The 27,012-nt window shown below is 44.2% G+C and overlaps 1 protein-coding gene across 11 annotated transcripts in view; it reads right to left on the bottom strand.

Annotated features, from left to right (window-relative positions):
- Window positions 1-27,012, bottom strand: part of Il1r1 (interleukin 1 receptor type 1) — an 80,628-nt gene that overhangs the window by 27,892 nt on the left and 25,724 nt on the right. For 3 of the 11 annotated variants that reach the window (XM_046420028.2, XM_046420026.2, XM_046420035.2), the window contains 3 exons: window positions 8,483-8,559; window positions 5,322-5,424; window positions 2,844-2,907 (listed from right to left, as the gene is read on the bottom strand). In XM_046420028.2, coding sequence (XP_046275984.1) covers window positions 2,844-2,907; window positions 5,322-5,330 — 73 coding nt within the window. In that variant the 5' untranslated portion in view covers window positions 5,331-5,424; window positions 8,483-8,559. Of the gene's footprint in view, window positions 1-2,843; window positions 2,908-5,321; window positions 5,425-8,482; window positions 8,560-19,561; window positions 19,826-27,012 lie in introns of those variants that run through there. The other 8 variants (XM_046420032.2, XM_046420030.2, XM_046420036.2 and 5 more) reach the window with 6 other exon arrangements.

The raw sequence follows: 27,012 nt of genomic DNA, 5'->3' as shown, positions 1-27,012 counted from the left end.
GAACTGGGACTTCCGTGCATTGCTGATGAGGATGTAAATGGTACACGTTTAGGAGACTCTGAAAATTTCTTTAAAAGTTAAATGTGCATCTCCTAAATGATCTAGCCATTCTACTCCTATTTACCCCCAAATTATGAGAGCATATGTCTCATTCAAAAACCTGTACATCAATGTTTATAAATCCTTTATTTTTAATTCTCAAAAACCAGAAATAGGGCCAGGGTTTTAGCTCAGTGATAAAGCATTTGCTTAGGACACCAAAGTCTTCGTTTTAATCACCAGCACAGCGAGAGAAAAAAAAAAACTAGAAATAGCCAAAATATCCATCAACATGTCAGCAGATAAACAAATTATATTTACATAATAGAATACTACTATGTAGGAAAGTAATCAACTATTAATATGTTCAACAACAGGAAAGAAATCAGATTCCCTCCCTCTCAAAGGAGCATATACCATATAATACCGTTTATTCAAAATTATAGAGAACACACACTAATCGCTAGCCACAGGAAGCAGATCAGCAGCTGCTTAGGGATGAGGAAGGAGATGGGGAAGGATTGATGGAAAGGAGGGATTCTGCAGGACGGAAACTAGAAAGTGATGGCAGTATTTATTATCTCGATTGTGATCATGGCTTCAGAACCTTCTATGCGTGTCAACACTCAAATCATGCACTCCAGCTATGTAAGGTTTGTTGAATATTGATTATACTCCAGTCAATATTTTAAATATTTTTAAAACATTTTTAAAAAACTATTTAAACATTTTAATCTTTTTAAAATATGCCTGGAATAAAAGTGGCTAGGAACTTAGCATGGCCCCAGCACAGAGTGAGGACTCCTAGCTAGGAGGAGCAGCTGTAGCAGCAACCACTGTGTCTCCTCAGTTAGACCCACGTTTCCATTGTGTGAGATTTGTCCCACTCCACCAGCACTGTTCCAACCAAAGCCACCCGTGACTTTCAAGTTGCTGAACCAAATACACGACTCTCAGACACAGTCCCACTTGGCAAATCTTCAACTGACAGGTAGACCCTCTGGTTCTCTCATCCTGAAGTATTTTCTTGACTCGACTTTCAGGATACTTCTCTGTTTCTCCTTCCATATTTCAGGGCCTTCCTCTTCCTCCTCCCCCTCCTCCCACTCCTCTTCCTCCTCTTCTTCCTCTTTTCTTTCTTCTCTTTCGCCTCTCCGTCTCCTCCTTCTTTTCTTCTCCTCTTTCTGAATTCAAGGTGCTGGGGATCCAACCCAAGGCCTCACTCACGCTAGGCAAGCACTTTACCACTGAGCCACCGCCCCAGCCCTCAGCTCACCAGTCCTTGCATGGCCTTCGAGTCCAGCCCTTGAAGTCGTCATCTTTCCTAAACACACTCGATGACCATGTTCAGCTCATGGTTCTCAGGTCACCTGCTGCCGAGGCCTCCAATTTTATACCCCAACCCAGACCTCTCTCTCAAGCTCTGCAGGGCTTTGTCAATGTCACCATTTAGACATCCAAGGGACAGCTAAACTTCCCATGCCCAGAGTGACCGTCCAATCCCTTTCCCACCGCATCAGTGACAGTCCCACCTTGGTTAAGTCAGGCCAAAACCCTTGGAGTTGTCCCTGATTCTTCCCCTCACACCTCACAACCGATCCATCTGAAAACCCCTGTTGGGTCTAGATTCAAAGTCTATTTGAAATGTGGCTCCTCCTCACTCCTTGCCACTTACACATAAGCCTCATCATTTCCTGCCTAGAGTCCATCACCAACTAACTTGCCTGTATTATCACAATGGCTTCTCAATTGGCATCTCTATTTCTGCCTTTGCCTCCTTAGGATTTGTTCTCAAAATAGGAGCCAAAAAGAGCCCATTAAAAATATAAGTCAGATCCCCTCTCCAGTTTCAAACAAAAAAACCCTGCAGTCTTTACATCTCAGTCAGACTGCAAGCCAAGATCCTTAGATCTTGCAAGGTTCTATACAAACCAACCTCTACCATCCCCCCTTTAATCAAATAACAACACCTTTCATGACTTCCCTTTTGCCACTATGCTCCAGCCATACTGGTATTTTAGCTTCTAGAACATGCCAGGCACTCAGCCTCAGGGCCTTTGCACATGCAGTTCAGGATACTTCCACCCCTTATTCACATAGCTTTCTCCTTCCCCTTCCTTCAGGTTCAAATCAAAAGTCAATTTCTCAGTGAGGCCTTTTCAGACCACATTATCAAAAAATTCAACAGTCTGCCCACTCCAATCCCCAAACTGTACACCCTGCTTTCCTATTTTGTTCCTCCCTACCCTTGTCACCATATGACACACTGTATATTTATTTATCTAATGTATTCTCTCCCCTACAGGAATGCAAACTCCCTGCAGGCAGATACTTCTGTCTAGAACATTCACTGCTGTGTCCCAGCACCTAGTACCTGGCATATGGAAGGGGCCCAAGAAACTCACATAAGGGATGGAGAAGGGAAAAGAGAAAATGAAAGAATAAAAAAATAATAATATCTTCTGAAGGATTGTAGTAGAAAGCTCTTAAAGACTGCATAATTCCTCCTCCAAAGACAACCAAGATTTCCTTATCTCACTCCAAGCAGCGAGACCCAGATTTGAGCTCTTGCCCCTTGACTCTGGGTTATTAACCTCCCTAGGCCTCAGTTTCCCAATTGTGAGTGACAGAAAAAGTGGTGAAGTATCTGAAGGAAATTTCCAGCTACACAGATCCCTGACCAGGACAGTCCTGGGAGACAACAGAAACCGGTGAGGAAAAACATGACTATTAGAGAAGGTTCTTGGCGTCTTCTAAATCAGTTTTTCTTAGTAGACAAGAACACAAGGACGTGTTTAACTTACCAGCTTCTAAAGAAATCAGTAGAACTGTGAGACAAACAGTTCTGAGTATCACTTTCATATTCTCCTGGAAAAATGGAAGAATGGAAAAAAAAAAAGACAAAAAACATTACTATTCCAGCAAGTCTCTAAATGCCCTGATGCCCCACCTGTCCCTGGCCCCAATCCCACCAATGGATATGTTCCTACGTCACTGATGCTACCATGTTGGGCTTCTCTGGGAGCAAAGTTGACACTTTAATATTTAAAATATTTCCATCATCTGCCCCAGTAGACATTTCTAGTCTTGTATCTCCCTTGTCTTCACCCCCAGATCTAATCTATATCAAAGTGGACTACAATCAGCTCTCCATATCCACAGGCTCCACATCTGCAGATCTAAAATACTTAGGGGAAAAAAGTGCATCTGTTCTGAACACTTATAGACTTTTTCCCTTGTTATTAGTCCCTTAACAATACAGTAGAGTAACTATTTACGTGGCATTTACATTGCATTAAGTGTTATAAGTAATCTAGAGATTTTTTTGAACATATGGGAGGATGTGCATAGGTCAAATGGAAATATCACACCATTTTATTAAAAAGATGTGAATATGTAAGTATTTTGATGGCGGGGAGTGTTCTGGAACCAAGACCTCTTCCAGGTTGCTTCCACTTGTAAAGGTCCATTCCCCACCTGGAATATATCCCTCCGCCAGGACCCACTTGCAAAAGTCTTTCCATGATTCTACATGAGTACAAAGGTCATGCCTTGCTGTCATAATGCAAGAGATCAAATTGTTTCTTCAATATAACATAATGCAGAACAGCACTGAAACGACTAATAATATATTAAGATTAGGTTGGTTCTTGTGGTCGGATTTCTTCTTCTCTGGGACTTTTTATACTTTCCAAAAAATGTATAAATGAGCTTATACAAATGTTTTCATAAAAATAATAATAAAAAAAATCCACAGCCCCTCCACACCAACACAGCATGAGCTACAACAGATTCTGGTCAGCAGTTGGGCTACACAATAAACTGATATTCTGGTCATTTATTATTAATGGCAAAAGACTTTGTCCACTTCCACGGAGGGACATGTAAGGCGAGATTAAGTGCTTGCCTAAAATAGCAAGTCAGGAAGGAGAACGCACTCATTGCAGAACAGTCACTAAAATAATATCAAGGGAATTTGAAAGAGAAAACCAAACATTTCCCACTTGCCTACCCTTTTAACCCTCCCAAGCCCAAAATAATGCCTCTTTTTCTCTCTGAATGTTCCTATTTAACACTCCTGAACAGGGACCTTATGGTGACATGCAGTAAGTTCCAGGCTTGTATCCCCAGCTAGCTTTTGCACAAATCCTCTCAGGGCCCATGAGTACCTCAAACTCAATAGGCTCCCCAAATGAAACTCATTCTTGTCCCAGCAAAAGTTCCGTCCCCAGTGCTCGCCTAACAGGCACACCATAGCTCCAAACCTACGTGGGTGTGCACCCAAATGAGACCAAGGATCAGTGAACCTGAGGCTGCCACCACTCCACCCACCCTCTCCCCAAGCCTAACCATTCTGTCTCTGCAGATCACCAAGCCCACCCAGGTCACTCATGACCATTGCTGGTGGCACAGTAGCTCAAGCAATCTCCAGTCCTCGTCTGGAGTCATTAGGGCAACAGGCTTCAAATCTATCTCTCTGCCTAGGGACTGACATCTGCCAATCAATCCAGAAAGCCCACCAACTATCGGTCACCAAATGATCTGTTCAAAACACCTTCACTGGCTCTCGGGTGTGCGCAGAAGGCCACGCCCCCTAGCAAAGCACAGGGGTGCTTCATGCCAGGCTCTGACTTAGGTCTCCACACACCCCATACCCCCTGGAAACATTGAGGACTTCAGTCGTGGCCTCGCCAAGTGCGCCAGCCTCTTAGCCTTTGCCACCACTGTTCCCTCTGTCCCTGTCTTGGCCCCTTCCCACTCCATCAGCCTCCCACACCCCAGAAGGCTACTGAGTTTGAGCTTCTCATGGCTCCTTCAGTGGACCTGAGCCTGGCTTCCTCCTCTGGGTCACCCCAGCAACTCTTGCATCTGTCATGGCTCTCAGCACTTTCCTGCAGTTATCCTGGCAAGGGAAAACCCATGTGGGCAGGAGCCAAGGCCTGCTCATCTCTGCCCGCTCAGCATCTAGCACTGTGCTTGAAACCCCGTCACCCCTAATAATGTCTCACGGAATTAACAACAAAAACAAACAAACAAAAAAAAAACCCATACAAAATAAATAGTTATCCCCTCCATTAGATTCAGAGGAGACCATGTAGTTCTATGCTTTGGAAAAAAAAAAAAAAGTCTGCCTCTTTTTTTTTTTTTTTTTCTTTTTTTTTTTAACAGTACTAGGGACTGAATCCTGGGGTGCTTCACCACTAAACTACAATCCCAGCCCTTTTCATTCATTCATTCATTTTTATTTTGAGGCAGGCTCTTGCTAAATTGCCAAGACTGACCTTGAACATGCAATCCTCCTGCCTTGGCCTCCTAAGTCAGTCATGGAATTATAGACCTGTGCTCGGCTCTGGAGACAAAAGGTGCCTATCTTCTTATTTGTAGCTGTAAGTAAGTAAATACACAGGTACAAAATATTTTAAGATGATTCTCCTTCAGACTTAACACAAGCAATCATTGGAATGTTAACTAGAAAGTGTTCTCTTTAAGAAGATCAATTAAAAGTTACAAAAATCCTACAAGATTTTCTAAGCATGCAAGACACACCTATTCAGATTCTCGTCACTTTACTCCCAGTACCAGGATGATGATCCTGAAGTCTGGCTCAAGCCTTGAAAACCAGTCTCAGACTAGTTAAACTGCATTCCTTAAATATCATGTGCTTCTGACACTTTATTCAAGTAAATTGGCCTTATCCCAAATTGGTCTAGATTAATGGTATTATTGCCATATATACTTGAAACTCTATTCAGGTTATGAAATAAGGTAGAAGGTTTTGGAGCCTGGTAGCCTGGCTTTTGACCTTTCTCTGGGACTGTATGGATGTGTGTTTTAAGTCTTTACAGTAGGAATAAAGAGAAGAAAGTTACCAGGAACTGGTAAGTTTCCTGCTTACCAGTTCCGGGCATCACTACCACTCACATTAGTTGATCAATGACAAAATGAGGGCATTATGAAATCATCTGAGCACAGCAGCTGGTGGTTCACTGAGGCACAAGATCAGGCTTGTCTGATTATTAGGCAGGCAGAAGATGCCAAAGTATCTTTTAGAGAGAGCGTGTCTAAGGTATAATTCCAGATTGATCATAGACAAACAACTCTGATGATCATACATCCAAGACCAGTGGTGTCCACCCCTGGGCAGTGTGATCTTGGACGTGACTCCTTCCTGGACCTCACTTTCCTCATCTGGCACAGGTGGGCACTGAGGCAGATGACATCAGTCATTCCCTACTCAAACAGTCTATAAAATAGGAGTTCCAGGCTTGACTTCTGCCCCCAAACTGGAATAAAGAAAGAGGTGGGAGTAACCCCCTTCCCCTCACCAGGAGCCGTCCAGAATCCACATCAGTCCCTAGGACCCAGGGGTCAACGGGTCAGCACTGAGCCTAGAGATGGGCAGTAAAGGTCACATGACCAAGGGGAGTGAGAGCATCAGAGAGGCACTCATCCAGATGTGTTCCCAATAAAAGTCAACACAAGCCCCACGTGGTGGAACACGCCTGTAATCCAGGCATCTCGGGAGGCTGAGGCAGGAGGATCGTGAGTTCAAAGCCAGCCTCAGCAAAAGAGAGGCACTTAGCAATTCAGTGAAACCATCCCTCTAAATAAAATACAAAATAGGGCTGGGGATGTGGCTCAGTGGTCGAGTAGCACTGAGTTCAATCCCTGGTAATACCCCCCCTCAAAAAAAAAAAATCAACACAAACCCCATGATACCCTCAGCAACATAGAAATTCCAAGGTAGAGCTGACATGAACTGGCTTCCTAGTGCCAGTAGTTGAGAGGCTGTTTAAGCCCAGGAGCCCCAAACACAAAGGGCACCGTGGATAGAAGTTCAGCCTCCATGCCTCAGTGCCCCCAAGTGACAAAGTGAGGCTGATGACAGTATTTGTCATTGATGGTTGCTATGAGGATGACATGAATCGCCACACTGAAAGGGCTCAGAACAAACAGTATCCGTCAAGGTCCCTCTGACGTTAGTTATTCTGAATCGCATGGCCAGGCAGAAGACAAAGGCAAGTGTTGGGGAAATGTTGTTGGTTATCCATTCATTTCTCTATTTAGTTGTTGCCCCACTGAGCAATTATATCACGGCTATCTTCATGCCTGGGTCCACATGGGATGGTGCCAAGAGGTGCAACTGGAGTGTCCCAAAGTGCCCCAACATGAAGGGTGTGCCGAGGAGCTGGACTGTCGTCATTTGAAGATGGCAGAAAATCACTTCATGATTTTATATCGTGCAGTGGGCTGTGGCTAGGTTTTCTTTTGGGAAATCTTGGCACCCGGGTGGAACATAATCTAGTGACAAGAGTGGGGACAGGCTACCATGAAGGTCCAGATGAGAGATGAGAAGGCAGGCCATCCAGCAGGGCAAGATGTGTGCCTGGGGACAAGGGTGGGGATGGCAGGCTGACTGGGGGCCAAGGAGGGCTGCCCAGGTTAGGAGGACAGGCTCAGGGACCCACAGACAGCTCAGAGGAGATCAGAGGGTGTCACTGGTGCTAACCAGGCCTAGATCTCCTGGGACAAGGCCAGCAGTGTTGTCTCTAGCCAAAATCAAAACTTCAAACATAGCCAGGTGTGGGGGCACCCACCTTAATCCCAGTTACTCAGAAGGCTGAGGCAGGAGGAATCCAAGTTCAAGGCCAACCTGGGTAACTTAGTGAGACTCTGCCTCAAAATGAAAATTTTTAATGTCTAGGGATGTAGCTCAGCAATAGAGCACTTGCCTAATCCACATGAGCACCTGAGTCTATCCCCAGTCCTGCGAAGAAGAAGGAGGAGGAAGGAAGGAAGGAAGGAAGGAAGGAAGGAAGGAAGAAAGAAGGAAGGAAGGAAGGAGAATTTGGGTGTAAAGAGAAAAAAAAGTGAAAAATGGACAGGAAGGCCTGGAATGTTCTAGAATTGAGGAGAGCTCTGTTCCCACATTGGGAATCATCATTTTAGAGTTCACAGCTGCAGTGGGGCTTGGTTGACCAGAAAACGTGAGTGGGCAGTGGCTCTCAACTGAGTCATACAGTCCCTCAAATATCTGATAAAATCTTCCTCTTACCTCCCCTGTCCCTTCCCTTCCTGTCTCTCGGGATCACTGTCTTGCTCTTTCTTCTCTGAAATCAACTCTTTCAGCTTCTATACATGAGTGAGATCATGCAGTGTGTGTCTTTCTGTACCCAGCTTTTTTCACTTAATTTCATCACCTCCAGGCCCACCCAAATGATAGGACCTCCTAAGTTTATACAAACATTCAAATGCCAGTTACAAAGTGAAACCAAATCTGATAGCACCACAGAGCTTCTTCCAAAGAAAAGTGGGCCAAGAAATATAAAATATGTTTGCTTAGAGTACAAGTCATGTCAGGGTCACCTGGAGCTAAGGGTGGAGGGCTTCAATAATTTATGAGAAAAAGTAGGGGGATCCTGGGGTGACCCAGCCTTGTTACCTTGGAGAAGGCCTTTTCCTGTGGGAAGTGATCCGGCTTCTCAGGAGGGAGTCACCATCTTTAGGGGACGTGTCTACCTGGGGAAGAAAGAGGACAGGAGTGAAGTTTGAATCTAGAGGCCTGATGGACCCACAGCTGCAGCCAGGACCCCAACAGAGGTGGGAAAGGCTCCTGTGGCCACAAAAACGAGCTGAATGTTTAAAAGATCTGTGTCCCACAGCCCTGAGGACAGAACCCTTTTAGGAAATGCAGTCACAGGTGTGGGGAACACAGAGGGTCTTACAACCCCAAACTATTTTTGATGAGACACACGGCACTTTGCCAGACATGGATGCAGAAATGAATCAAATGTCCTCTGGGGGTGTCAGAGCTCACTACCAGGCCTCAGGCCTTGCCAGAGGCCAGAGAAAATGAACAGCCCCTTTTGAGACCAGCACACTCATTTTCCAAGTCCTTGATCTTCCTTATATCAAGTGTAGTATCAGTAGACCTGCACCCCATATTGCATAATTTAAAATAACTTCATAAAAGCTGATTTAGATTGCCCTGCTGTTCGGTCCTATAGATTACCTCACCATCATTCCCTTGTTTTTCTTTTAATATTTTGTAGACTGATCTTTTTTTTCATGTCTGAGTTATTTCCTTGGGCCCATAACAAACTTTTGAGGCCACATAGACCTTTTAATATCCATCCAAAAAGCAGCCTGACAAATTCAATGCTAAGCACTTTGCTTAGACTAGACGCACTAAATCCCAACCTGTTACCCTTCAGAGACAGTATGTACATCACATTAAGCCATCAGAACCTCAGTGGCTCATCAGCATGAATCCTATCACAGGGAAGACTCCCTGAAATTCCTGTTCCCAGCCCTAGGACAGAGCCTTCCCATCTCCAGGTGGTGCCCCAGACACCTCTGCAGCTGAGGGAATTATATAAAGTCACAAGGGAATTAAAGATTGGGGGAGAAGAGAAGGTTGATGAGGGATGAATTTATTTGGCAGGTTCAAGAAAACTCGTACAGAGAGGCTGACTCCCCACATTCCAAACCTCCTTCACTTTTCTTCTTCGTTTTGGACCCAGAAACTTCCTTTAAGAATTTTTATACTCACTATCGCCAACTGCTTACCCACTGCAGAGCCATCCACACCCGCCCTCCATGTTTATTACTCCTCTGAAATGCACTGCCCAAACCTCCAGCCTTCCCAGTTTCTCCATGCAAAGGACCCTAGGACAGAGCCTTCCCCGTCTCCAGGTGGTGCCCTAGACACCTCTCTGCAGCTGAGGGAATTATACAGAAATTGAGTTTCCATCTAACTGGATATCCCTGTGCATATGACCCACTCCCAGCCTCCATCCTCTTGATCCTGGGATGAGGTCAACACCCTGCCCCACCCACTCTCCTATGGTCATCTTCCAGCTTGTTCTGTTCCTTTTCAGCTCTGGTCCTAGCCCTGTCACAGTGCCCTCTAGGATGTCTCCATTCAGTTCTCCTCGTCCAGTCCAGAGGCATCTGGGACTTCCGACCGACTCAAAGTTGATTCTAAGAAGCAAACAAAGCTCTGGGAGGAGGGTCCCATCACACTCGCATCTGGTAGGAGCTCAGTAAACACTTATGGAAGAAAGGAAGGAGGGAAGGAAGTAAGCCACCCCACCCACCCGCCATCTTTGTATGAGACACATAGGGACGGAAACCTGGCCTAGAGTCAAGGAAAGCAAGGAAAGAAAATGGGTACTGAGTATGGGTTGGAGAATGGAAATGGCACTGGGGCCGCTGGGGTCTAGAGATAGACCAGAAATCACACAGGAAAAGGTAGAATTCTTCTTAAGGAGTGAGATAAAGGGCTCATGCCCAGACGACTGGCAAAAGAATTGGTGATGAGAACAACTCTGAGCTGGAGACCATGAACTAACTCTTCCTTTTGTTCATGGGGGATTGAACTAAGGGGCACTTTACCACTGAGCTACATCCCCAGTCTTTCTTATTTTTCTTAATTTGAAAGAGGGTCTCACCGAGTTGCTTTTGACCTCACTCAATTGCTAAGGTTGGCCTCCAATTTTGGATCCACTAGCCTCAGCTTCTTGAGTCACTGGGATTATAGACATGTGCCACCATGCCCAGCTGGAAAATTGTTAATAGCCAAAGAAACACTGGGTAAACAAGACCTCCCTTATTTAGGGGCAACTGATCCATATCCATTGTAAAAGTGGTTTATGGTAAATGCAAAATGTATCTTCAGAAAACACCAGCAATAAATACAAAGTCACAGATTTAGTCTACTGTGTTATTTTTCAAATTGAATTTACCACACAAAATAAAATAACCAAGGACAGGAAAGAGATTCAATCACCCAATGAATTAATACACCATAATATCTGGTGCCTCATTTCTACCTTGGTACAAGGTCTGAGGCTAGATGACATGACTGGACTGGAGACTAACCTCTGCACAGCAGCTTTTAGCAAGGTCGGGGGAGGGGGACACCAAGACACTGATGGCCAGCCCCCTGGGGCCTTAGGTAACCAGAAGCCCACAGCTAGTCACTTTCTCCCCCAAGCAGCCTTGTTGGTTCACTGAAGTGTACCCAGATTTGTCTGGCAATCACACACAAGAAAGCCAACAGTCACGAAGTGCCAAGTATGGTTCCCATTGCTCTTTGCTGACTATACCACATCTGGGAACATCAGTGTATCACATGATGCAGTGGCACATGGTACATACAAAGCTATTGGGCATTAAAGAGAAAATACACATTTGAGGCATAAAGCAATTTCCTCCTTGCTATGGTTCCAAGACGGTTTGTCCCCTCTGAAACTCATGTTGAAATTTGATCGCCACTGTGGCAATATTGAGGGACGATCCTTTAAAAGATGTTAAGAGATCAATGCTGCTGTCATAAGACTGGGTTAATTTCCACAGGAGTAAGTGAAGTCCTCTTTCTCCTGGATTAGCTGCCCTGAGAGCAGGTTATTATAAAGCGAGGTCCTCCCCCATGTCTTCTTATCCCCTCTACATGCAGTCTCCTGAATTTCCACTTCTCTGCTGTTACGGGGCATTATAAGGCCCTCACCAGATGCAGCCGCCTGATCTTGGACTTCCAGCCTCTAGAACTGTAAGTTAAATAAATTTCTAATGTTTATAAACTGCCCAGTCTCAGGGACTCTGTTATAGCAACTTAAAACAGAACAAGATACTACTAGCTTCAGGATGAGAAACTTAAAACATGAAACATGAAAGCATACAAAACTAGAAATTAAGTATAAGAATTAAAAATGAACAACATATTGGGCCTCCCCCAAAACTTCCCTTCCAGGAAGAACTGACTCCATCCAACACTTTCTGTCCCTCTGCAAAAAAACTCCTTCCCCAGTGTAGGCACAGAAAAAGTGACAAGTGGAGACAGAGGAGCTGTCACAAGACCCCAAGCCTGTTTCTTTCATGGGCATAGGGCCCAGTGTAGGGGGAAGGGGCATTTTTCCCAAGTTTGTGTTGGTGGCCACATTGTATCTGTTAAACACCTTCTTATTCCTGAGGAATTTCTCATGCTCTTGAGGAATTCCTTTCTTATTCCGGAGGAATTCCCCCACATTGTGAGTCTGCCTTCTAGAACAGAAGTCAGGCACCAGTGAGGTGCTACACATCAGACACACCATAGATGATGTGAAGCCATGTGGAGGGTGATGTCAGACATGCTGAGGGTACACAAAGCATGGGTCCCCTGCGGGGAACCTGGCACAGAGGCACCCAGTGCTCCGTGTCCAAGCACTGGCTGGGCTCATGCTGTATTGAGCTACTTCCTCTCCTTCCTTCTTTCCCTCTCGTGAGGGGCCCCGAGCATGCACACAAGTAGACATGCCAGTCTGCACGTCTGAGTCCTCTCTCCACACAGCCCTGCTTAGCCACTCTGCAAATCAGTCCGATACATTGCCAGTGGAGTTCATGGAGATTACCTGGAAAGAGACCTGTATAGCTCTGGAACTGGAATCCAGGTTGTTTGAGGAGAGAATTTCAGGGGTCACAGATACTTGAAGCTCGGTCAAGAGGGTTGCTGGTGGGTCCAGATTCCCAGTAAGCACATCTTGTCCTATTAGACTCTTCACCATGCCAAGGGACATACTTGTTGAGTTGCATAGCAGAGCCTTCCCAAGTACAGGGCCTACCTCTAATTTAAATCTCAACATAAACCCAGGAAGAGTGAGTAGACAGCAAGAGGTAACTTTCTCCTCCCCAGGATCTGAAGTAGGCAATCCCCAAATATGAAATTTATAAGAAAATCTTAACCATAGTTAGTCCATTTTCTGAGACAACAACTGAATATCTGAAACTGAGTAATTCATAATGAACATAAATTTATTTGGCTCATGGTTCAGGAGGCTGAGAAGAACGAGTAAGAGCATGGTGCCAGCATTTACTAGGGAACTTTGTGCTATGTCATCCCATGGTAGAAGGTGGAAAGGCAAGAGGGTAGGAGTGAGCAAGCAAGCAGGAGAGAGCTAAACTCATTTTCATAACAAATCCTCTCCTGCAATAGTGAACTCACTTCCCAGATAATGACATTATCATTCCTGAGAGCAGAGCCCTGGGACCTAATCCTTCCCCTTAGGCTCCACCTCCCAACACTGTTGCATTATGCATTAAGTTTCCAACAGGTGAACTTTAGGGACACATTGAAACATAGCACAAACTTTCCACATTGCCACCTCATTCCAGTGTACACTTCTACCTTTCCATAAATATATATTCAGCATCATTTAATACAACCTCTCAGTCCAAACATTAATGGTATGTATAGACTTGGTGTAGTGGAGAAATATTTAAGGAATGAGGTTGCAACTAATTTGGCCATACCTCAGAAGTGACTGAGAGTGAGTCATATTCTTTAGCTTATGAAATGTCATAAGCTACATGTTCTATTGAAAGTCACTGGAAATGCAAGGGAATGAATTATTGTTCTAAAACTAAATCCATAACTATGACATTTTACTGTTACACATTTGTTTTGGATTCATATTCAACAGTCTTCAACATTGAGACCAAAAATGTTCATTTGAAAGATAGAGCTAAAAGGAACATACAAAGCCACAAACCATCTATCTGTAGATGTTAGAATCTGATACTTACACAAGCCCCTGATTCTTAAACCAGAATCCACATATTGCAAGGAGGATCTACAGACAGCCAGGAATCACTTTTACTTAAAGAGTTCTTGGGAGAGTTATTATTTTTATATTAGAACAAACATGGCTATACTGTAAAGTGGGAAGAAAAAGGCTTTAAAATCTGCCCAGGATAAAACAAGAGGCATCAAAAAAAAAAAATATCCCCCAAGCTGAGCCACTTTGGAGCACTAGGTAAAGCATATGCTTTTCACTTCTCAGAGTGAGTCCTTGGATGGTAAAATGTAAGTGGTGCTATGCTAAATCAATGCCCAGTCATCTCTACACCATCCCATAGAAACAGAAGCGTCGGGGCCCTTTGAACTCATACCCAGTGGACAAGACAGAAAGACCAACCTAACTCCAACTACCAACAAGTCCACCGCGTGACCAGACTCAGAATGGAGAAGGAGGAGGTGGGAATGACCAGAGAAAAGTCTGAGGACCACCACGGTGTGCTCCAATCATAACAGGACCATTTCCACTCTGGACAGATCAGTAGCACACATTGTCATTCACAGACATTCCAAAACTCCAGTTGCACTTTCAATAGGATAGGCACAAGAATCAGCTGTACAAAATCGTGAGCAAACAAAACCACTTCAACAAGAGGGAAAAAATAACTCATTTGCTATCTCAGAAAGCCCAAGATTCACCCAGATTGGTGATCTTCCCATCAGCAGATGAATCCAAAAGCCTAGCTGATTTGGCTTATTAACCCATACAAATAGAAAAAGGAAAAAAAATTTCTATCATCAAGGATGCATAAAATAAGAAGATAATGTAAAAATTGCCAAAATGGTTTCAGGAGTTGCTAAGAAATCTAATATCAGCTATCACAAGTCTCAGAACCACAAGACTTGCGGTTTCAATGAAGGCACATGGGTTTTAACGGCAAATGGGAAAAATGAGGCACAAGAGACATGGTTTACTGTCACAAGATGCCACAAAGAGGAATGTGTCAGACCCTTCCAGGCAGGCAAAAACAAGCTCTGATTCTCAAATTGGGATCTGCAGAGTCCCAGAGGACCAGCATTCTCCACAAGAATGTCCACATTGTTTTCCATTGTATAATTTTTTCATTGAGGGTAAAATATACATATAGTGAGACACACAAGCCTTATGTGTACAACTGCATAAACCAGACCACTGTATGCACCTGGGATACTCCACCAAGACAGACCACTGCCGCCACCCTCCAGAGTTCTCTCCTGCACCTTCAGAGTCATCACCCATGCACGCGGCTCCCACCATTCTGATTTCTATCACCGCTACCTTCAATCCTTTAATAATGACCCTAAGTGTATCCTGGAGGGCTAACTTTTACCCTACTCACCAGTGCCCTGCTTCTTCAGGACCCATGTTCTTACCACCAAATCATGGAGGGAAGCATCCATTCCCAACAGGGCAGGCATGACCCCCAGGAGAGCATTTCAGAAACTGTGGGGAAGCGGACACTTTGGGGGATCACAGTGCATTTGGTGAGTGTTGGGGGCCATGGATGCTAGACATCTGGAGTATCACGAGGCAGTTCTGCTCAGAGAAGCCTTGTTTCCAAGTCCCACATGACCACAGATGTCCCACAGACATTCATGCCAACACTTACAGTTTAGCTTATAAATCAATCCATATTTATATAAAATGTATACTGTTGTGTTCTATCATCAAGGATGCATAAAATAAGAAGATAATGTAAAAATTGCCGAAGAGTTTTCAGGAGTTGCTAAGAAATCTGGTATCAGTGATCACAAAGATTCAAAACCATGAGACTGGTGATTTCAACTAAGGCTCGTGAGGTTTAACAGCAAAAGGGAAAAAATGAGGCACAAAAGACAAGGTTACTGTCACAAGATGCCACAAACAATAATGGGTCAGATCTTTCCAGGCAGGGAAATACAAGCTTTGATTCTCAAGTTGGGATCTGCAGAGTCCCAGACCCCAGATACTGTTGGCATAATTTCCATACATACTAAATTTTTTAGGAATGCCACTACTGTGAAGTTAAGAAAAGACTGACCTTTGACTACCATTCAGACCTCGACCAAGGTCATCACTTCATCACTTCCAAGGACTCTGAGCTGTCCCATGCTACCACAGAGTGAGTCTGCATAAAGCACTGGGGAACTTTACTAGTTTCTAGTTAGTCTCAGTCCAAGCATCTACATGCTGAAGTGCATACTTTTTTTTTAATTTTTTATTGTTGGTTGTTCAAAACATTACATAGTTCTTGATATATCATATTTCACACTTTGATTCAAGTGGGTTATGAACTCTCATTTTTACCCCGTATACAGAATGACAGTAGAGGGGGTAGAGAGAGAAGAGGGGAGGGGAGGAGAGGGGAGGGGGGATAGTAGAGGATAGGAAAGGCAGCAGAATACAACAGACACTAGTATAGCAATATGTAAATCAATGGATGTGTAACTGATGTGATTCTGCATACTTTTAATGCAAATTGCTTTTATTTCTTCTTTACATGTAGGTATTTACCCATTTGTAAAAATTACAAAATGGTAGAGGTAAGTTTTACATATCATTTCACAATTGTTAATGGGTGTTAAAAATATTTGCATTAAGAGGAGGGTGTTGGGTTTTCAATGAGGTAAGAAACACTGACGGGAAGTGACAACATCTAACTTTTCACTTAACTCTTGGGCAGGAGGCATTACTGTACTTCTAGGTGTCCAGAAGTTCCTCAATTTGGAAAGCCAGATGAGCAGAGACCAGGCTGGACAGACCCTCCCTGTTAACACCCAGCCAAATCATGATTATGGAACTGAGCTTTCCAGGCAGACCATTTCAAGAGGAGGCCTGACAGACATTATTACTGTATGTGTGAATGTGACTGTATGACCAATGTGATTTTACAATATGTATACTCAGAAAAATGAGAAATTATATCCCATCTATGTATGGTACATCAAAGTATATAAGTGCATTCTATTGTCATGTATAATTAAAACAAATTTTTAAAATAAATAAATAAAGATACTATGTGTTAAAAAAAAAAAAAGATGGCCTGAAATTTGCTCTTCTCGCCTCTTTAATGAAAATCTTCAAGAAAAAGTTTCTACTTGACTTTGTACCAAGAATGCTTTTATTTCTCCCAAACATTTTCCTTTTATCTTGAAAACACTGACAGCTGAGACCTTCCAAATTCCTACTGCCTGCAAGAAAGCATATTTACCTCCTTAATCTTTTCTACATATGAGAAGAACCTGCAGGGTTTTCAAAATACCAGTGCCTGATGCAGCCTGATGCAGATCCTGCTTGGCTTCCAATCCTGCATGTCATGGAGTGTCTCTGGCAATACTGAGGTAGGTACATGCAGGACTGAGACACAGACTTACCTCGGCAGCCCCACTTGGAATACTTTACATGCAACTAAGTCAGCAAGGTGTGCATGTTACATTTCTAGCCTGATTTCAGGCTCCACTTCATCTCCACTCTTGTTTCTCTTTCATCCTATTTTTAATCTATGGCAACTTGTAAATCCTTCCTAAAAGGTGTTTTCATCTGTCCTAGTCCACATACACATCTCCTAAAACAGGTGGAGATGGAAAAGTGTCCCCATTACTCTGCCACATGTGTGCCTATGGTGCAATATGCATGAAGAGGAGACAGCACAGAATTCAAAGGTATGCTGGTGAGCAGAGATCTTGAAGAAGCCCAGCCCCTTTCAACACTCAATGAGATCACTTGGTGCCAGGGTCCCACTGCACGCTCCCAGGGGCTGAGTGTGCCCAGGAGACCACCGCAGCATTTTCTGTGGTCATGACAGGCACTCAGAGAACAAAGCTGCTGGTACTGCAGATCCTCATGCCACTCCACCAGCCCACCTGATAACCACAAAGAGGAAAACGCAAACCAAGCACCAGCTCTGTGGGGCTGGGTCACAGCCAATGAGACAAAGGTGCCCCTGATGACTTCTCCCCTTTGAAGTGGCAAATTCATAATGGATCCTTGTGTTGCTTAAGATGATGAGGATCTCTACAATTCCCCAACCCTGGTGCTATGGTAGTTTCCCTGCAGTGGTAAGTGCTTCCCCTTTGTCAAATGAGATCCTCCCTCTACGGAGTCTTGGTTGCAGGTGACAGACACATGTCTACCACCTACAGATATTTTCCAATGGCGTGTTTTCATCTGTCCTAGTCCACATACACAAGCAAAACATGGGATACATCTTGGCACCATTTTTGATCCTTAGGGAACCACAGAGCTCTATCTGTGACCACCTCCTCACCCTCTAGCTGGAGACGCTGTATAGTGTCCCCTGCATAGCCCAGGTACCCACACTCTGGGTAGAGAAGAAGATTTCAAAGAACCCCTTTCTGAAGAGAGACTCTGGATGTCCTATTACTTTCCAGGAGGACGTACATCCACCAGAGGACAGGAATTTTCATTTGTTCTTTTCCTTGTTTTAGTCCCAGAACTTGCTACAGTGCCTGACATAAAGAGGCATTCAATAAACATTTGTTGGATGTGAATTGGTGTTTTTCCAATGGTGAAGAATTTGCTCAAAAGTGTTATATGTTTCAGAACCCTAAAGAACATCTTGATGCCATATTACGATACACAGGGCACAGAGAAGCCCACTAGAAATGATTAGTTTGGTCCTGCCCTGCCAAGGTCACATGAGAATTCAGGTCAAACATCCTTTCTCGAACTGCACGGCAGCCTAGGAAGCAGTGACCATGGGGAGTTTTCCCTTCCAGTGAAGCAGAATGACAGCTCAAAGAGACTAAGTTGGGGTCCACCTCCCTTCCCCATCAAATCCACCCCAAAGGCACTATGTTTCTGCTTAGCCCAAAAGTTGGCACAGGGTCTGAATACAGAATGGTAAATGGCATATTAAATAGGATACTAATAAATTAGAGTGACTGAAAAGAGATGTCAATAGCTACTTAGTACATTCGGTGGGAAGAGATAACAAATGTCGCCAGCACCACCCTGACTCTCCTTAACTCATAGTCACAGAGTCCCATTTTACACAGAAGCCCAGTACTAAGCCAGTTCCCAGACATCACATTTCAATGATGGATGAACCTCAGCTCCTCTTTTCTCTATGCCATCAGTGGTCCAGTGCATGGGATCCCTTCTCAGTTCTTAGGATGTGGAGATAAAACCACAGGAATGTGCCCATCTGATGAGCATCCCAGGCCCCCAGGAAAACACTGAGACACTCGGATGCCACAAGTCCATGTTCCTCCTCAGTAGCCTCCCTCCCTCCTGGCAGTGCAGAGGAGAAAGCCCTGGCAGGCAGGGACTGCTAGGGGCCAACAGAGGGTAATACAGAAGACACAGGAGTTTGAAGACCACAGATGGTAGGCTCCTTCCGGATGCCAGAGCCCCAACAAGTTAATCACCTCTCTAAGCTTCTGCTTTCTCCACTGTAAAACAAGGATGATCGCCCAACCTTCTCTATAAATTTTATCCTCTACTGGGAGGATAAAAGGACAGTAATATAAAGGCCATATAAACTCTGAAGTGCTGGGCACCCTTGTTATAAACAATGAGTGTCTGCTTACCGTCTACTTATTTGTAGCTACCTTGCCCAGGATCTTCTTTTATCTGGGGAGGACAAGTTGCCCCACCCAGTGCATTTAGAGCATTCACCCCTTATCTTGCTCACTGACTGACTCTGATCCTAAACCCCTCCTCCAATACCAGTTGAACTTGACCAGATCACAGCACCTGGAAGCAATTTACAAATCCCCACCTAAAACAAACTTCAAGAAGGATCGGTGGGTTCCCAAAAGCATTCGAATTTACTCCTGCTTCACACAGGAAACACACACACACACATTTAACCATCATCACCTTCTTACATAACAGACTTTCACAACCAAGGTAAGGACACCAGTGTCAAGGCTACTGTCCCCGCCACCCCGATCTACCCCCAGGGCTCTCCTGGTCTCTCCTACCTGGGCCTGCTGCCGTGCCTCGTGCTGGGATCGCAGTCGTGGATGGGATCGGGCCGAGCCCAGCTAAATCAGAGCCCTGGGAGCCGCGCGAGGGGTGCTCCGGGGCGCGGACGCCTGGCGGTCACATTCCTGCCGCTCCGGGGGGCGCACGGGGCAGGCCGGCGCCTCCACCGCCCCAGCCCGGCCGCACTCCGGCTCCTCCCGGCCGGGGTGCTACGAGTGGGCTCCGGGCTCTGGGCGAGAGCTCCGCCCGTCCTCCCGGCCTGCAACCGCGGGTGCGGCTCCAACTCCAGCCCTGCGGTCGCGGGGGCGTGGAGTGGGCGGAGACTGCTCGGTCGCAACCCGGGCGGCTTCTAGTCTTGGGGAGCAGCAGAGGCTGGACAGCCCCTTCCGCACGTTCCCCTGCCCCGGGATTCCTTGGTGGTCCCCGCGCCCCTGCCGGGGTTCCGCGGGTGCCAGGGCCTTGGAGAGCTGCTGCGCACTCCCAAACCTCCGCCCTGCTCCTGGATGGCCACGGGCAGGGGGTCCCACAAAGTTAAAATTGACAACTTACCTAGCCATCGCGACCACACTCTACCACCAATGTGAACTGAGCTAGCGACTGGTTGATCCCGAGGCGAACGCTCAGGTTTCGGTGCTCTGAGTGGCTTCAGAGTCTGGAACCTGGTCAGGTTTCTGGGACTGGTTTTGTGAACTTGGGAGTAGTCACCGCATTTTTGTATCGCGGTTGCCTTTTCTGTGAAAAGGGATCGTAACAGCCCCCATCTTGTGGAGTGGTTGGAGAGAGAAAATGGGCTAATACCTAGAAAGCAGTGCCAGGCACATAATCGAAAATACGCAAGCGTTATCTGCTGGCTTTATTGTTATTGTTAGGAACCCTATAATCTAGCTATGATCTAGATGTCAGAATGAGTACTCTTCTAAACTTCTCACTCCCTCCAGCTCACTTTGCAAATGAGAATTCACACCGAGAAAACTGCAAGAAGTCTTTCAGGACTGCGTGGGGGAGGGGAGGACACTGGGGGAGCGGGGACAGTGCCTAGCCCATCAGCGGGGGAGCTTGAAACCTGCTCAACTTCCATTCTGCATGCCTCCAGCAAGTGTCTGGACCCTCCAGCTTCTCTCCAGGTCTTCTGGGTCTTAATGGACCACTCTCCCATGAGACTGTTCAGTAAATGATTCCTTCCTTCCTTCCTTCCATACACACCACCCTTTCCTGCCTCCTTTCCAAACAGAACAGGTTCTTGTTTCCCTAGGTCATCTCTTGAAATACTCCTTCAGGAACCCAAGAAATGGACATAAGGAAACTTGCAGCCATAACTCATCATGAAAGCTGGCATGAGGCCAATTGTTCATTTCTTTTTCTATTCCCATAAGTTTAGATGACTCGTTTTTCTGGAAAAAAAAAAGCAGGCTAAAATCTGGTAGTGACATAGTATTATGAAAATCCACTAATTGTCCCATTCCTCAGTATTCATCTAAATAGAGATGGTTCTCACATTCTTCACTGCACTCAGACCAAGCAGAACTGATACCTTCATGCCTAGATCAGTCATGTCAGAATTTCTGGGCCTGAGGTCTAAGTGTCAGTGTTTTTAAAGCTTCCTGGTGATTCCATTGCGCTGTCAGGGTTCCTTTCAGCTCCCACAGTGTTTCCGGTACACTGAATAGTCCATCTTGATTGGCAGGCACTTCAACAGGCATGGTCACATGGCTTCGTTAATGAAAACCAGAGTAGGTAGGCCTGGGTTGATGCCGCAAACCAACCCAGAAGCCCTAGGTTGGTAAACATGAACTTGCCTTACCATTTATGTAGTGAAAGATTTTTTATAAAATCAGTTTACAAGTAGAAAGTGAAATTAATTAGTGTAATAATCCAAAAATAAAAATTACATTTCTGCCAGGTACGGTGATGCCCTCCTGTAATCCTGGTAACTCAGGAGCCTGAGGCAGGATGGCAAGTGCAAGGCTAGCCTCAGCAATTCAGTGAGGCTTTAAGTAACTTAATGAGACCCTGTCTCAAAAAATAAAAAGGGTTGGGGATATGACTCAGTGGTTGAACCCCTTGGTTCAATCCCCAGTACCAGGGGATAAAAAAAGAACAAAAAATAAAAATTATACTTTCTCTTTTTTTTTTTTTTTTTAAGCTAGGGTCTTGCTATGTTGCCCAGGCTACCATTGAACTCCCGGGTTCAAGGAACAAGTGTTCCTCCTACCTCAGCCTCTCCAGCATCTGGGATTACAGGCACATGCCATTGTACCCGGATTTCCTTTTTTTCAGGGTTGAACCCTCCCTTCCCCAAATATCCTGCTAGACATTCAGGCCTCTATACCCAGGTGGGACTCCTAAGTACCCACTCCAGTGACAGGATTTGAAGACCTCCCTTTCTCACCTTATAATGTTGAAGGTCTCATCTGGGATCTTGAAGCCACCTCCTCCCTCACAGAGCCATACCAGGCCCTTTCCCTGTCCTTCCCTTTGTTTCCTTCCCCAGACACCTGGTACAGGCACATGCCTCACTTCACCTCTGACCTGGAGTCCCGCCGAAGGGGACACCATCACCCCAATTTCACTCTCTGCGGTGCTCTCAGCTCCACACATTGTTCTGCCACCTTGATACGCCACCCTCCTTAAGAGAGACCTCATCCCCTGAGGATTTTCAGCCCATCTCCCACCTGTCAGGCTGTTGGGTCCTGAGCACCTCTGTGGGAGGAGTCTCTAATAATACACCTGAAACAAAATCACACTGCCAAGTGCAACAGGATCTGATGCCTAGCAGCAGAGCTACCTGGGCCTAGGGGCAGGCTGCCCCACAAAGTCCAGGGCATCCCAGAGTGAAATAGCCAAGAGTCACCAAACCCTCCAGGGGGGGTTATGAAGGGCCAAGAGGATAAACCTCTGGAAGAATTCTTGCAATTGAGACAGTCAGGACAAACATGGTCTCAGCTGAAGTTTATAAGACCACAGGGTACCCTACACACCTGAATTCCTCCCCACAGACCAAGACAACCCCTTAATCACCTCTATCTCCCTCATCCTCACCACCCTCAAAGATAGGAGGGGAAAGAATTCTGAAGAGAGTGTGTCATTACCCCCAAAGACACTAAGCAGAAATGAAACGACTCTTCATCAATGAGATTTTTTGTTTCCACCACCAGATGGAAATGGGAGATCATAAGCAAAGTGGACTTCAGTTGCAGATAAATAAAGAAAATTACATCACACAGGGCCTCTATGATTCTTAATTTGCTACACCTATTTTTGCTATTTTGGGAGCTACCAGTAATCTCTCACAGAACCACAGTGCAGATCTAAAACCGCTGTCCCAGATGGATTTCCTTCTACAGCCCAGTTTTTCTGCTTCTCTCATAGTTTCCATCCACGGACCTCCAAACCACTACTTTCTCACCAACATCTGTCATGACCTCCTCTCCCTACAACTTCTCAGTTTAATCAGTTCTTCGTGGGTTTCTACAATCATCTTTCTAATCATCATCCAAATTCCTCTGATTTTTAAGCCCTTCACCAAACACAAAGCCACAAGTGAAACAGAGATGACAGCAGATCAGAAAGTGTAACATATGCCATGAGACTGTCGAGGCCATGGGTCATTTCTTAACCTCCTTTACAGGAGGAGGAGAAAAAGATGGCAGGGACAGACAGACCAGCTCTTTTGTTCTACTTCAGCTTTAATCTTGCTCAGTTAAGGCAAGTGACTAAAAAAGGGGTTTTGCACCCATTTTGCATCCCCTATTAACACAGAAACAACACAGAGGCCGTAGACTTGGTAAATTCTTCTACACCTAGCAGAACCAGATTGTGGCCTCCCTATCTCTCATGCCAGCTGTCTCCTATTTGATGATTGCTGTAACATATAAAACTTAAAGCACCAATAACAGAACCGTCAATTGCTATCCCAAATAGCCCTTATCAGCTTTACCCATGCTATCCAAGATAGCTATTGAAACTTTTTTGCTTGGACATATTCCAGACCTCTAATAAGAGCATGACTCTCCTTAAATCCATTAAATTTTTATTTTGAGACAGGGTCTCACTAGATTGTATACAGCCTCACTAAGTCACTGAGACTGGCTTCAAAACTATGATTCTCCTGCCTTGGCCGCTGGTATTATAAACATGCACCACCAAACCCAGCAAATCCGTTTAAGTTTAATACTCCTTTCCTTGTAATTCTAGATAGTCTTACCATCTTTGGGCCTCTGCAATTTTCTGTAGGTGGTCTCTAAGTTTTATCACAAGCACCTTCCCAAATCTAGACCTTCATATTGAAGCCTCTCAACTCTTTGATCCTTTCTGAATATAATTGTGCATTTATTTTCTCTAAATGATTTTTCTTTAATATGATCACTGTAGTAAATTAAGGACAGTTTCTGCTGAATTTAGAGATGCCATATTTAGTTGTTCCTCCTTCAATTTAGAAGACAAGTCTAATTTTCCTCCCTTGAGCCTGGGCTGGTTTTAGTGACTTGATTAACCAATTGCAACCAATAGAAGGAGATGAAATGAACTTTCTGGCACTTTTGAACCCAACCATAAAAACTTCTCAAGTCCTTCTTGGGCCTCTTGAAACACTCACCCTCAGTCTCCAGAGTTGCCAGGTAAAAATTATTATCCTTAGACTGCCAAACTATTAGAAAGCCCAAGTTACATGGAGAGCATGTGCAGGTGCTCCAGTGTACAACCCCAGTTGTCAGCAAGAATCAAATGTAACCATGGGAGTGCACCATCTTGGATGTCAGGCCAATCAACCCCAGCCAGCAGATATCTGATTACATCCACCTGAGAGGCCCCAAATGAGAACCATGTCACTGAGCTTCATCAGCCCACAAAATCATGAGAGAGAATAATACATTATTATGTGGTCTAGAGCAGAGGCTGGCATGATCCTTGGAAGACGCCAAGGCCTCTTACTCTTGAGTCCTCCTGGGTGATAACTGTGGAAGCCCATAATCTCAATGACTTATTAATATAAATGACCCAGTATCCAGATTGGACCAGATTTGAGGCAAGAGACCCAAACAGACCTCTGAGTGGGCTCTCAGGAAGGAGCTAAAAGGATTCCATCTAGATCTATGCCTCTAGATCGATGCCAGCCAATACATGTAATCTCTAGAAACATGAAGCTATTTAAATGATTTTAAATTAAATAAAATTAAAAATTCAGTTCCTCAGTGGTCCTAGCCATATTGAAATATTCAAGAGCTCAGCAGTCACATTGCTAGTGGCTACCATATTGGACAGAGCATACATAGGACACGCCATTGCTGCAAAACATTTTGTTGGATATTGCTGCTTAAAGCCTGACAATTCAGGGCCTGGAACAAAGATCCTTCTCTGAAAAGACAGTCTTCACCCAAAACCAACAATCTGCTTATTTTAAATCTCTACCGGAACAAGAATCTTCTTCACACCTTCCTCCTTCCTTTCAATCAACCATGTCAGCCTCTCGTTCCTTTTTCATTGCTCATCTAAATCCTACCTGCTCACACAATCCCTCTACATTTTAGGTACATTATATGTTATTACAATTACTTTCTATTAATTAGTATAATTTTTGTAAATTTATTAATATATCACTTTATATAAAATAAAATTTTTTTTCAGTAAAAATAAATTGCAAAGTCTTCAGAGATAGGAACCTCTGTATTTGCAGAGGATGGAGAATCTGTCTATCCCCTGTCCCTAAATGCTCAGGCACAACTAGGTAAAGAGCCAGCAGGTTAGAAGTAATCAATTTACCAGCTACAGAGGAGAGTGTAAAGCATTTTTTTAAATTATTATCAATGTTACCCCAAATGTCCTCACAGTGATTTTTAATAGGGGCAACACTGTGGTTGCCAGCCACAGGGTCAGGAAATCTGCAAAAGAACATTTATTACCCTTAAATTAAAAATAACAGAGCACAGATTGAAGATATAATTGGGTCAGCAAATAAAATTCTAAAATCTTATAATGCTCTACGTTTTTTCCTTTTTGTTTATTTTTTAAGAAAAAAAATCATTTATGGTGCCTGGCCCTTTGGCATATTACCTATGTGTTTGTCAGATCACTTGATGATTTTTCAACTAATTCTGGACATGAAAGTAATGGCACAAAGAAACAGTGTCTGAGAGAGCAGGTGCATACTCAGGACCTCAGCTTCCTAAGAGCACCAAGAACCAGGCCCAGCATGGAAAGGCCTGAATGAGAAGAAAGCCACAAGTCTCCTAGAATGAGAGTGTTTTGCTATGCTAAGTAAAAGTAGGAAATTTCAGGATAAAAATGGCAACCAAGAAGGTATGGAGTGCATTTTTTGCTTTCTTAACCGTGTGTGTGGAATTAGAAATGGGGGTGTCTGGAAAAATCTGTAAAAGCCAGTTATTTGAGAAAGACTCTGAAACAGACTCCACAGAGAGAGGAATCCAAGCCCGGGGGTGAACAGGAAATAGAGGACACCAACAAGGATAGGGCCAAGCCCACTGTGGGCACAGAGGCAGAAGAGTCTTGGCCATCGCCAGCACCTCATGCACAGTTCTTGCAAATCTTTGACGGATTTACTCTACTCTATGTTTCTCATACTAATGTCCATGTAGAAGAGTATGGGTACACACCCAGAACTCGTGCAGACACACAGTTTTTTTTTAATTTCAGTTCCTCAGAGTCCATTGTCCTTCTATAGATGTACAACTGATTTTGTATATTGTTCTTGTAACCTGAAAAAGTCACTTATTAGTTCTGGTAACAATTTTATAGATTCTATGAGATTTTCTACATAGAGCACCATGTTGCTTGCAAATAAAGAGAGTTTTCTTACATTTATTTTTCTTGGATTTTTTTTTTTAATGAACTCAATCCTTTAGAACAACGTTGAAAAGAAGTGAGGAAGTGGCCACTTGCATTGTCCCTGATCATAGAAGAACAACATCCATTGAGTATAATGTTTACTGTAAGACTTTCTTAGATACCCTCTATCTGTTGGAAAAGACTTCTTTCTCTTCCTAATTGGCTGAGAGTTTGCATCAAGAATAGGATGTGGGATTTTGTCAAATGCTTTTTCTGCGTTTATTATTATATGGTATTTCTTTTTTTGTTTTAATAATATGGTGAATTATAGTTATTAATTTTCCAATACTAAGCCAATCTTGCAATTGGGGAGAAAAGCCTACTTTGCCATGATATATTTGCCTTTTTATGTATTATTGGATTTTATTTGTTAGTATTTTGTTTAGAATTTTCATGTCCATTTGCAGAGTTGCAATATCAGTTCTACCCAAACTTTTCTGATAAAATTTTCTCAGTTCATGCGTTCTTCCAAACTCTGTGAGGTAGCAGTATCCCTAGATATCCAAAACGACACAAGACACTACAAGCAAAGTCTAGACCAATAGTCCTGATTTAGGAATATTGTCCATGTTTATAAAACACAAAAACATAATCCAGAATTCGTCAA

This window comes from Marmota monax, unplaced genomic scaffold, assembly GCF_021218885.2.
Source record: "Marmota monax isolate L192 unplaced genomic scaffold, Marmota_monax_Labrador192_F-V1.1 WCK01_AAM20220418_F8-fsc00178, whole genome shotgun sequence".
In the NCBI taxonomy this organism is placed as follows: domain Eukaryota; kingdom Metazoa; phylum Chordata; class Mammalia; order Rodentia; family Sciuridae; genus Marmota; species Marmota monax.
Note: the sequence above shows the minus strand (reverse complement) of the source record. Positions and strands in the feature narration are given on the sequence as shown.